Source organism: Diceros bicornis, chromosome 8 (assembly GCF_020826845.1).
Source record: "Diceros bicornis minor isolate mBicDic1 chromosome 8, mDicBic1.mat.cur, whole genome shotgun sequence".
Classification (NCBI taxonomy): domain Eukaryota; kingdom Metazoa; phylum Chordata; class Mammalia; order Perissodactyla; family Rhinocerotidae; genus Diceros; species Diceros bicornis.
In genome coordinates, this window is record NC_080747.1 from 67,319,984 (window position 1) to 67,333,540 (window position 13,557).

General features: G+C 44.3%; 1 protein-coding gene across 1 annotated transcript in view; it reads right to left on the bottom strand.

Moving 5' to 3' along the window:
- Positions 1-715: 715 nt before the first annotated feature.
- Positions 716-13,557, bottom strand: part of SCD5 (stearoyl-CoA desaturase 5) — a 148,905-nt gene continuing 136,063 nt past the window's right edge. The window contains exons 4-5 of the mRNA XM_058547406.1: positions 5,882-6,114; positions 716-2,219 (exon numbers count right to left, since the gene is read on the bottom strand). Coding sequence (XP_058403389.1) covers positions 2,029-2,219; positions 5,882-6,114 — 424 coding nt within the window. The 3' untranslated portion in view covers positions 716-2,028. The remainder of the gene's footprint in view (positions 2,220-5,881; positions 6,115-13,557) is intronic.

Consider the following 13,557-nt stretch of genomic DNA (forward strand, 5'->3'; position numbering starts at 1 on the left):
CAAGTAAGTTTAGTACTTTTAGGGGTCAAAGGTTCACAGAAACATTCCCAATCAGGGCCATCTTAGGTCATGCTGATACAAACTCATCTTGGAACACAACTACACACTATCAGCACTCCATACAAGGTCTTAGCAATATATGACTAGCATATGAAGCAGATGAAAAATGCCATGGTCACGTCCAAAGGCTCCTTACAAGATGAGATCTGGTCTGGCACCCACCAATGGCTGGAATCCCACTCCACTGTGGGCAGCTAAGAGGTCTATATCTGATGGCAGGGGCACAGACGCTTTGGGGCAAAAGATGGGCAGAGACTGAGGCAGCACAGAGGCGAAGCTGAGAGAGGCAGGACTGGAGTGAGAGTTGAGTCCATCTCCCCCACGTCTGGTCACCACTGTTGGGGCCTGGTGGGGCTCAGGGAGGAGTGTCCCTCATGCTCTTTTGAGTGACATGTAGCAGTAGAGGTTCCCATTTATCAGCTGGAAGCAGTATAGCAACAGTGTTAGTGAGTGAGAAATGGGGAACGACACCACTAGGGGTTTTGCATTCCAAATAAAACTTGCTGACTTTCCCTCCAGTTATGCCTAAGGCTGATGGGAGAGGAGAGGCCTGGTCACAGGGGCTGTTGTTAGCCCAAATCAAATGTGAATCATATGGTCATCAGGAAGTAACAGGCACCCTTGGGAGACATTCTCTAAATGAGATTTAAGTATCTGGTCAAGAACACCAACGAATTCATAATCATTTATTGTAAATCACTCATAGTTTACACATTATTAATGGCAAAATAACACTGTTAAACACCTGCTGGATGAAGAACTTTATTATGACAATTTCCTATTGGCATCACTTCTCTGTCAAAAATTTTAAATCCTACATCCTTCCTGAAAATATCTACCTTCAAAGCGCTCCGATGCCAACACAATAAACCTTTCCTTCCTTTGCTCTAACGTCTAACACAAAGGGCACGCCGTCCCGTTAATTCAACATGCTCTTTACAAGGCAACTTTAACACACAAAATTTTTTTAATCCGGAAGCTACATAATGATCACTTTATATTTTGCTGCAAAATCAATGAAGACCACATGCAGGTGAAACATCAATAGACACTGAATTCTAGGTAACCGTCGGTTAGTAAGGTCTGATGGCCTGGTGTGGAAAATTAATACGCTTATTTAGCAGAAGTAGCTCAAGTACATGCATCAGTGGCTGGGATCAATTAGAATATAAATTAGGTGTCTAAACATCTAAATGAGAGCTTAATTTGAGCTTAATTTGATGTCTGGCACATCTGAGTTATACACCTTTAAAATGACAACAGCAAAGAGAGCAAAATCAAACACCTAAACAGGCATTGATGTATAGGGTCAGCTGGGTGTATAGTTCGGGATACAGTGCTAGCTGGACACTGAACAGATGTCTTTTGAAGCAAAGGCAGTGGAGCATCAACAAGCTGTAAACAGGGCAAAAAAATAAGAGAGCCATTTCCTGTATTCTCATTTTTTAAAGTTTTCAATTCTCTTACTTAAAAAACAACAAAAACACACACTCAATAGTTACAAAACAGAAACATTCTGTAGTGACTACTTAGATCTTCTTTTGTCTTCTACCCTGCCTCTCTGCTCCTTCAGATTGTGTTTAAAAGTAATGCTGCGTTAACTGGTAGAAAAGAAAACAGATGCTCTCCTGAATCGCACTGAAAGAATATTAAATTCCTTCATCCTATTAGGGTTAACATGTACAAGCACACAACTATGTATGTTTGACATACTGTAGTGACAGCAATTAAATCACATATCCACGCACTAATGTTAAATCATAGTTACATTGACTTTAAAAAATTTTTTTCATTGAGAGTTGTATCTTGACGCTATTTTGAGACAAACACAAAATTTCCAAACCACATAGATTCCATTCCCTCCCCACCCTCTACCCTCTTGCACAATCCAATGAACAAGAGAACTGTAGTAACAAAAGCCGTGAACCGAGGTGTCATCGGCAGACACATTGGATGGCGGATCCAGGTTCAAGCGCTGCCATCTCCAGTCCTGGCTTTCCGGGCCTCGATCATCGGCTTGGTTGCCCGTTTGCGGTCAGTGGCCAGTCCCAGCCAGCACATGAAGTCAATGAACCAGGTGGTTGGGTTGAAATTTAGGCCAAATTCACTTGCAGAGTAGTCAAAGGGAAAGGTATGATGGTAATTGTGGAAGCCTTCACCTGGAAGACAGAGTGACCTTGAAATAACCCAATCACCACCACTCTGCACAGGTTTTTTAATCACTCATTTATTGAGGGTCTACCATGTGCAAGACACTGTGTCAGGCTCTCTGGTGAGCAAAAGACTTGGTTCCTGCCCTTAGGAAGTGTTTACTTAGTTGGCTAGACAAACTAAATATGAACAGAAAAATAACAATAATCAGCATAAAGTCACAAGATTAATTTTCCCAGATGAATTGTAGATATGCTACCATGACTTCAGAGCTGTACTTCTTAAGCTAAATGCTAAATGGCTGATAACAGATCATCATTTTGATGTATGTTCAGAAAAGGAAAATAGTCTCTGCAGACTGGGGTGATTAAAGGAAGACTTCTTGGGAGAGCTTGGAAGACATAAACAAGAATCGTTCAGATAGGTGAGTAAATTCAGGAGCTGGATCTTTAAATATCCAAAATCTACTTTTATATTATTCTACCCTCTCAGTGAAAAGCCTTTCCTCCCTTACTCTTTTTTTTTTTTTTTAAAGTGTTTCAGGAGGGGTCTCAGGGCTTCTTCCATTTGATTTTTTAAAACAGCTTTATTGAGATATAACTCACTTATCATGCAATTCACCCATTTAAAGTATACAAGTTAATGGCTTTTAGTATATTTACAGAGTTGTGCATCCATCACCACAATGAATTACAACATTTTCATTACCTAAAAGGAAACTCCACACCCCTTAGCTGTCATCCCCCAATCCCTCCCAGCCCTACTTTCTATGTCTACAATGGTTAATTCTATGTGCCAACTTGACTTACCAAGGGGTGCCCAGAGTAAATATTATTCTGGTGTGTCTGTGAGGGTGTTTCTGGATGAGATTAGCATTTGAATCAGTGGACTCAGTAAAGTAGCTGGCCCTCCCCAGTGTGGGTGGGCATTATCCAATCCATTAAGGGCCAATTGGTGGAGGAAGGAGGAATTTGCCCCTTTTTTCCTGACTCACTGATTGAACTGGGACATCTATCCCATCTTCTCCTGCCTTCAGACTGGAACTTACACTATTGGCTCCCTGGTTCTCAGGCCTTTGGACTCGGATTTAACTATACTACCGGCTTTCCCAGGTCTCCAGCTTGCAGAAGGCAGATGGTGGGGCTTCTCAGCCTCCATAATCGCATCAGCCAATTCCTCATAGTAAATCTCTCTCCCTATATATATACATATAGAAAGAGTAGGATATCTATCTATAATCTGTCTATATACAGAAACATTAGGATACATCTATGTTTATATAGATAAACATATCCTACTCTTTCTGTATATATAATATATATATGGAGATTTATTATGAGGAACATATATATGTAACAGCATATATATATATATATATATATATATATATACTGTTTCTGTTTCTCTGGAGAACCTTGACTAACACAACCTCTATAGATTTGCCTATTCTGAACATTTCATATAAATGAAATCATATAATATGTAGTCCTATGTGACTGGTTTCTTTCACTCAGCATATTTTCAAGGTTGTAGTAGGTATTAGTATTTCATTTCTTTTTATTGCCAAATAGTATTCCATTATATGGATATACCACCATTTACTATACCATTGTATTTATACCATTGTGTTTATCCGTTCATCAGTTGATAGACATTCGGATTATTTCCACTTTTTAGCTATTATGAATAATGTTGCTATGAGCATTCATATACAAGTTTTTGTGTGGACATACATTTTCATTTCTCTTGGGTATAAAGCTAGGAGTGGAGTTGCTGGAGACCACATTTGAAGGATTCCGCTTTACAATGAATACATAAGAAGGATCAATCTGTGGTCTGCAATCTTCTTATTAATGTAGGTTTTCTCTACTCTGCTCCTCTACCTTCATCATTTTTAGATGGACTAGAGTACACTATAGAGAAGTTTTTCTCCTATTTTCAGAAACAGGCACTGTTCTAAGAACTCTGTATGTATTCCCCATCTACTGCACAGTTGGGTGTAACAAGACCCTTCCAAGAAACTTTATGAAGAAAACTGAGGGCCGGCCCCATGGCTTAGCGGTTAAGTGCGCGCGCTCCGCTGCTGGCGGCCCGGGTTCGGATCCCGGGAGCGCACCGACGCACCGCTTCTCCGGCCATGCTGAGGCCGTGTCCCACATACAGCAACTAGAAGGATGTGTAGCTATGACATACAACTATCCGCTGGGGCTTTGGAGGGAAAAAAATAAATAAATAAAAATTAAAAAAAAAAAAGGAGATCTTTAAAAAACAAAAAAAGAAAACTGACTGGGAGTCCAGTGTTGACCTGGATAGACTGAAAACCAATAAATACCCAGCTCTTCAGGGCTGTGTCATGACCACGCTCCTTGAGTTTTTTGGCCCATCAATCCTTATATAAGATGGTAACAGTCCATATTGTCCCCTCTCCTGTCTGCTCTCAGGATGTGGCCCCCTTCATTATAGTCCTTCTAGAAGATGAAGGGTGAGAGGAGGAGAAAGAAATAGGAGAGTCAGACAACTCTTCCTCCTGTTTTCCAAGGCACTTTTCTCTCTGCTTATTCAGTTATCCCATAGCTAAATTTAGTGTTTATTCCTGCTTATATTGCTCTTGTCAATGCAAGATCCCCAGGGTCTTAATAAATGGATGACCCTAATAAAGTGGTGGCAGAAATTCATTGCTGAGTGATGCAGAGACCATTTCTACTTAACAGTAGGAACTTTCCTTCCTGGCTTTGATCTCTGTGCTCAAGGCTCCCCTTACCTCAGAATACTGAGTTGCTTCTATAAAGTACAGCTAATATTTATTAATCACTGACTGTGTGCCAGCCAGGGCTAAGTGCTTTGATGGGTATTAACTCCTATAATCCTCACATCTCTGAGCTAGTTGCTGTTATTATCCTCATTTTAAAATGAGGATGTAAATGCACAGAAGGGACAAGTAACTTGCCTAAGACCACATGGCTAGTAATAAAAACATCATCATTGATGGCTTATTTCATGCTAAATGGTGCTGCAAACGCTATGTATCAACTCATCTAACCCTCCAATGACCCCAGGAGGAGACAAATGTTACTATTATCCCCCCTTTACAGATGAGGACATGAGGTGTGGAGGAGCCAGATAACTTGCCCAGAGAGTAAGTGGAGGAATCAGGACTCAACCAAACTTGTCGGACTCCAGAGGCCTCACTCTTAACCATTTTGTGGTACCATGAGACGCCAAGGTCTTGTTTCTTCCCATCTCTCTGTTTGAAGGCCTTTTTCTTACAGTCAGCCAAATGACTGGACAGCTGAGGCTGGAGTGGTCAGGGCAGTCTGAGAGAGAAGTCAACTGCTACTCCTCCTTTTGGAAAATTTCCATGGTAAAAATAAATAGCTACTAATTATTGATCACCTACTCTGCTCCAGGCACAGTACCAAGCAATTTACTAATAGTATCTTACTTAATCCTTACAACATCCCTATGAAGTAGGCATTGCTATTCTCATTTCACAGATAAGAAAACTATAAATCAGAGAGATTACCTAACTTGTCCAAGAGCCAGAATTCTAACCCCAAAGCCCAAGTTCATTCTACCCCACCGCCTCTATTTCAAGATTCCACAAAACCATTGAGAAGCCAAGAAAATCAGAGCTGCCATTCTCCCCATTGGCTCTCACACCCCTACTCACCAATGGCGCCCAGAGTGACCAGTGGGTTCTGCCGAGGGCTGATGTGCTTGTCGTAGGGCCGGTTTCCATACATGTGGGCGGCACTGTTGACCAGCCAGGTGATATTGAGTGAGATGGTATAGCGGAGGATGGAGGCCAAGAAGTAGGAATTCCACAGACTCTCTTCCCAGACGCACCAGGGCACCAATGTGGGGACCACAAAGCACATGAGCACCACGGAGATCTTATAGTACCTGGAAGGCAGGATATTATGCTATCATTGGGCACCTGTTGATGGCAGTGGGGATAGGCTGAGCAAGCTACGGGAAAAGTCAGGAATTGTGCCGGTCAGCTCCTTCAACTCTTCCTGTAGAAGGAGTGCCCTGTTGTGTGTCACTCTGTGCAGGAGTCACAAATCCGTATACCTACAAGGGCTAGGCAGGTAACATAAATTTAAGAATTAGGATAGGTAGAATGCTAGAGGAAGTGGTAAGGCCTGTAGCATATTTCAAAGGAATTTCAATATAAAATAATCAACATTGTGCTGGCGAAACCCATGTATCTTAGAGCTACATTTGTCCTACAAGCCACCAGTTTGACAGCTCCTAGCTATTTCTTTCATCAATCAACCTGATAATCAGGGTTTCTTGAACAATTTCAAGAAATATTCAGTATTTCTTGAATAATTTTCAAGCACACAATTCTGTACTAACTTATTAGCTTGGTAAAAAGGTAAACAACCCCCTCTCAAAAATGTTCTCTGTCCATTAAAGATTACATTCCAAATTAGCATAAAAATAAAAAATATAGGAACAGGCCACATAAAAAATCATAGAGAAGAAACCACTGATAGTTTGACTTCTGGACCTGTGTATCCGGCAAACACTTACTGCATGCCTACTATACGCCAGGCCCTGAGTACTGGTGATATAGACACAAATCCCACACAGTCCCTGCCCCGGGCTTCCTTCCATCAGGTGGAACCACTGTTATCCACCCTCTGACCTTGCAGGACCAGCTCTATATAGGGACAGGAGAGGGGCTGTGACACGAAAGTGTCCAAAGCCACCTGTTCATAGCTATTTTCACCCTGGCCTCCCACTGGCTAATCAAGCTTCCAGAAGGCCTCTGTTAAGATGCATATGTATGAATTGGGAGATGGCACAGTGAGAGAGAACGAGAGTTGGGAGGTGGAAGACTTTGACTCGAGTCCAGATGTGGTTCTAGATGTTGAACAGGCCTCTTTTTATTCTTTCACTCTCCTCTTGTGCACAGTTAGCTGGTTCCCCAAAAAGCAGAGTGTGAGGCAAGGGCCTGTGTGTGGGTATTTTATTTTGGGAAGGCGGCTCAAGGAAACTCAAGGAGTGGGCAACGGAGAAAAGTGAAACAGGGAAGAAGGGAAAGCCAAGCCAAGGGCGCCCACTGCTATGGGCAGCTGAACTTACACCTTGATGGGACAAAATATACCTCAGAATTATCCTCTCAAGAATGAAAGAAGGGACTATTTTCTCATTGGCTCCAACTCCCCCTGGGTCAAGGGATGCCACATGGGACATTAGCTCCCTCACACTTCCGTGTTTGCTTGGCTCAGAATGGCTGAGTGAATTCCACAGGCATCTCAGGTTGAGGTGGCAAAGAAGCCAGGGCAGGAAGTAAGAAATAAGCAGTAGAGCTGAGCAAGGTGCTGTTGGGTTATACCTGTGCCAGCGGTGGCTGTAGCAACAGCTAGAATCAAAAGGTGGACCAAGAATATGACGCGGAGCACAAGAGGTGTCCAACACAGGTAGTAATGATAATACCTCACAGGGTTCCTGTGAGGATCAAAATACTAATTGTTAAGGTATAGTATGTGCTTGGGGGGCCGGCCCAGTAGCGCAAGCAGTTAAGTGCACGCGCTCCGCTGCAGCAGCCCGGGGTTCACCGGTTCGGATCCCGGGCACGCACCAACGCACCGCTTATTAAGCCATGCTGCGGCGGCGTCCCATATAAAGTAGAGGAAGATGGGCACGGATGTCAGCCCAGGGCCTGTCTTCCTCAGCAAAAAAGAGGAGGATTGGCGTTGGATGTTAGCCCAGGGCTGGTCCTCCTCACAAAAAAAAAGAAAAAAAGGGTATAGTATGTGCTACCATGTGTCATGACTACTCTGAGACCTTTACATGTACTGACTCATTTAATTCTAACAAAAACTCTAAGAGCAAGAGACTATTATTATCCTCATTTTGCAGATGGGGAAATTGAGCGGCAGAAAAATTATGTTGCTGGGCCAAGGTCACTAGACTAATAAGTAGTAGGACCAAGATTCAAATCCAGGCAGAATCACTTCAGAGACTATCAGGTTATTCTGCTTTTCAAATGAAATCATGTATATAAGTGTGTTTTGCAGATTGCTAGCTGTGCATAAGTGTCAGTTCCCATAATGATAATTGTTTTATTGGACAACATAGTAACCCATTGGCATCTGTTTTCCAGTCGTTGGGATACAAGATGGCTGCACTGGGATACAAGACGGCTGCACTGGGATACAAGAAGGGAAAGAGGGTGCCTGAGACGTAGGTGTTAGATGTATGGGCTGTGGTTGGAGAGGCAAAGACAACAGTCAAAGGGACTGGTAATCTTCAACTGGGCTCCCGAGAGTCAGATTGGGCTGCCGAGAGTCAGGCGCAGAAGGCTTTTGGAGAGCGCTCTTGAGAGATACCGAAGGGAGGGAGGAAGGCAGGCCTGGGCTGAGGGAGAAGCTCACCCACAATGAGTCTCAGCAGATCCAATGAAAGCTCTGGGGCTGGATGACCCTTTAGAGTTGTCCCAAACAGAAAGGTATCCCACATCATCCAGCCATTGGCCTCAGGGTGTCCCCTGGGAGGGATGAAGTCTTGGGCAAGGCAGTTCCATGTGGGCAAGGGCAATTCCCAGAAAGGACAGCAGCTGGGGGGTGGAAGCATCAACTGAAGAGGGAGTCTGGGTGAAGCCCACAGGCACTGGCCCTGGGAACTGGGAACTGGTGGTGAGTGTGTGAAGAGGCAGGGGCTCCGAAGGGAAAATGGAAGACGTGCCCAGAGCCAAGGGTCTGCTGCTCCTCGTGTGCACCTCTGAGGAGGAAAAGAAGCAGCTGAACATTGCCAACAGCAGGCATTTTGCAACTTAAGCTTCTCTTCCTCCACTCTCTGGGTTACAACCCAGTACCTGTGAAAAGAGCCTCTCCTCGTCCTGTTCTGAGCCATTATCTTGGCCCCTCATTTTGCTCCTGAAAAGGAGAAAGAAAACACATGTACTGAGGACTTGCTGTGCCGGACACCAGGCTCAGCATGTCACAGGCCTTCTCTCCCTCCTCGCAGTGGACTCGGGATGGACATACTCCAGCAATGAGGGCCCCGCAGCTGAGAGAGGTGCCACGGTTCCCCCGGGGCGAGGCCGGTTCCCCCGGGGCGAGGCCGGGCCCTTGCTCTGCCCAAACCCTATGGAATCTGCCTTGTCTGGTTTGACCACAGCCTGCAGGACTCAGCTTTCACTCACACTCTGCCCCAGCCTCTTCCCTCTGAATTGTTCAGGGAAGCCTGCCTGGGCTCTGGTTCTAGAAGCTACACTCCCCGAGGGGGCTGGGTCCCTGCAGAGGGAGAGCGCCAGCAAAGTGGCTCCCCAAGTGGGAGGAGAGAAAGGCCTGGGCTTCACCTCCTGGCACAACCACCGTCCAGCCAAACTTCCTCTTCCTCAAAAACAGACACTGTTTAAAAATTGTTGCCCTCATTCCAACAAAGCTTTCACAGAATGATAGGGTTGTTCTCTGACTGCTCTTCCTGTATTCTGCTAGGATTCCTCTTTGTATGTTCAATGGAATGGATGGGAGAGGAAGGAATTTTAAGGGAGGCATGGCGAGTCTGGGTGGGATTGCCAATGAGGTGGGTCTTGATGCTGACGACTGCGTAAAAATTCTCCCCAACCATTTCAAACAGACTCAGCCTCTCTTCCCGTGCAGCAGAGTACCCCTTCCTCCTGCGCGCCATTCGCCTGGAGCAGCTGGTCTCCATTTAATTACAGCCACTGGCCGTCTTGCCTCAGCAAAAGTGCTGAGATGGCTCCCTGGCTTCCTTGCTTAATAACACTGAAACCTGAACACCCTGGCCAAGGGCCCACAGAGCAACTCCACGGAGCCTCCTGCACCTAATCCTCTGTCATGTAAAGGATTTCCTTTCTTGAACTGGTGGGAGGGAGGAAGGCTGGAGAGGGACCACTGATATTGCTCTTTTTGCCAAATGGGCTTTTTACGTCATAAAGCATCATAGAGCGTTAAACTACCCAACTCTGCCACTTCCTAGCTGTGTGATCTCGAGTTAGTTATTTAATCACACTGAGCCTCAGGCTTCTCGTCTGCAAAATGTGGGATTAACAAATTTATCGAGTGCCTGCCATGTGCCAGGTACTGTCCTAGCCCTGGAGATAAAAAGTGAACAAAACAGACAAAAATCCCTGTCATTGGGGAGCAGGGGGATTCTGGTAGGGAGATTATATATATATATATTCTGCTAGGGAAGACAGCTAATACACAATATAAATAAGCAAAATATAGAGTATGTCAGTGGTAAAGACTAAGAAAAAAAATAAAGCAGAGAAGGAGAATATGACGTCAAGGGCAGGTGCTGAAATTTTAAATAGGGCGTCTAAGGAGGGCCTTACTGACACTATAGCTTTTGAGTAAAAGACTTGAAGGAAGTGAGAAGTTAGCCATGTGGCTAAATGTGACAGAGGATTCCAGGCAGAGGAAACCACAAGCACAAAGGCCCTGAGGAAGGAGTGTTCCTGGCACATCCAGGGAAGTTGGGGCTGGAGCAGATGAACAAGGGGGGAGTTGTAGGAGATAAGGGAATAATGGTGGGCCAAGTCATGGAAGGTCTCAGAGGTCATCATAAGGGATTCCACCTTTACTTTGAGTGAGATGGACCCTTGAGCAGGTTTTGAGTAAAGGAGTGGCATGATCTGACTTACATCTTAACTAGATCACTCTGAGTATTGTGTTGAGAATGGCCTGCAGGGAGGGCAGAAGCCAGGAGAGCAATTAGGAGGCTGCTGCAAGAATCCAGTCAAGAGAGGACATTGGCTTGAACCAGGAGAGTGGTGGTGGATGGTGAGAAACTGAAATTCCGGATATATTTTGAAAGTAGAGTGTCAGGACTTGTTAACAGACTGGATGTTGGAGAGAAAGGAGGGAGTCAAGGACAACACCAAGGATGGAAATGCCATTAGCTGACATGAGGAAGAATGGAGGGGAGCTGGTTCAGTGCAGCATATGAGGAGCTCAGACTCAGACATGTCAAGTGGGAGATGCCCACTACACATTCAAGGGGCGATGTCAAGTAGGAAGCTTAATATACAGGTCTGGAGTTCAGAGGTGCTCTAGAGAGAGGTTCTGATGGGAACAGAAATTTGGAACTCATCAGCATATTAATATATGCTACTCACATACATACATTTTCTCATTTGAGTTCCACTAATAGCCCTAGAGGTAATCTTTATAACCTCACCCTTGTAGGACATTTACAGAAGTCCAGGGAGGTCATGGGACTTCTCCAAGACCACACTGGTTGTACAGAGCATAGGCAGGCTTCAAACTCAGTTCTTACACCCAATTGTCTGCTCCCTCTAAGTATAACCTGTTGCTTACTCAGCCTACCAAGAGCAGGTCACAGGGGAGAGGTAAACTTACCCAGAGGTAAACTGGATTGGAGTGTCTAATCTAGCTGTTGCCCCATGAGTTGCACATATTTGAGTAAAAATAGTCACCTCAAGGTCAGAAGTAGACACTTTGGACACTCTGGCTAGACCAAACTTCTTCCCAGTCCTCAGGCACCACCTTTTCTCTTTCCCCTGTGTCTATGACACTCTTCCCCAGCTTGGCTGACTTGACTTTTCCAAATATCAGTCTAAACATCACTCCCTCTTGGGGGATTTCCTTGGTCCCCATGGACCAGGCAAGGTGCCCTGGTGCTCCTGTAGCAGGTCGTACTTCTCAACTCTCAGTATTCATACTTGCTGGCTTAGCGGGCAGTCTCACCTGCCAGATCAGTGGTCTCAACCCTGACTGCGTATTAGAATCAATTGGGCGAACATTTAAAAATGACTGATGTTGGGAACCCACTGCAGACCAATTAAACCCAACTGAATCAGAATTTCTGGTCTGGGCATTGATATTTTTAAAGCCTCTCCATTGTACATTGATGGTGGCCTCCCTATAAGCCACCCCCATCCTTCTTTCTTGCTGGAATGCCCTGATTTTGTTCAGATATCCAATTGTCTTCCTAGCAGCCATGTCCTTTAGGGAATGTGGACCCAACCCAGGGCATGGGGCCTGATTGGTTTGAGGCAACCATGGTGATCTCATTCACTTGGCCAATAATTAATTTAGGAATTGATCAACAGTGGCCAATAAGATATGAGGGAAATGATGGCTATAATTTTTTAAAAAGGAAATGACAAGTGTTGGTAAAGATGTAGAGAAATTGGAACCCTCATGCATCATTGGTGGGAATGTAAAATGCTGTAGCTGTTGCAGAAAATAGTTTGGCAGTTTCTCAAAAGGTTAAACATTGGGCCGGCCCGGTGGTGTAGTGGTTAAGATCACACGCTCTGCTTTGGTGGCCCAGGGGTTCCCAGGCTTGGATCCCAGTGCAGACCTATGCACTGCTCATCAAGCCATGCTGTGGCGGTGTCCCACAAACAAAATAGAGGAAGACGGGCACAGATGTTAGCTCAGGGCTAATCTTCCTCACCAAAAAGAGGAAGATGGTTAAACATTGAATTACCATATGATCCAGCAATTCCACTCCTAGACATATATTCAGAAAAATGGAAAGCAGAGACTTGGACAGATACGTATATACCAATGTTCACAGAAACATTATTCATAACAGCCAAAAGGTGGAAACAACCCAAGTGTCCATTAATATATGAATAAACAAATGTTGTATATATATACAATGGAATATTATTTAGCCATAAAAAGGAATGAACTTTTGATATATGCTACAACACAGATGGAACTTGAAAACATGCTTTGCAAAATAAACCAGGCATAGAAGGACAAATATTGTTATGATTCCACCTATATGAGGTACCTAGAATAGGCAAACTCATAGAGACAGAGAGTAGAACAGAAGTTACTAGGAGCTGGAGGGAAGGGGAAAGCGAAGTTATTGTTTAATGGGTACAGAGTTTTGGGTGGGAATGACGAAAAAGTTTTGGGTATAGATAGTGGTGATGGTTATACAACATTGTGAATGTACTTAATGCCACAGAATTGTACACTTATGAATGGTTAAAATGATAAATATTATGTTGTACATATTTTACCCCAATAAAAAAAGAGAGAGGTGAGAGAATATTTTCCTTGACAATAGAAAGAACACACAGGCCAAGATAGCTTCTCTTTTTTCACAGTGACACCCAGACCTGCTACAGCCATCTTGTGACTGTGACAGGAAGAAGGCTGAGAAACAAAGCTGATCCCTTAGTTTGACAGACAAGAAAGATGGGAAGGTCCTTGAATATGGTGTTGAGCCATTGAACTAACCAATCCTAGAGTGGCTTTATCCCTGATGTCTTAATCTTGTACAAGCCAGTTGGGTCAAGATCTTCCGTGGAGTAGCTGAAAGCATCCTAGTATACCATAGTGGACACTATGATGTGCCACCCAGATCTCCTCTCAGTGT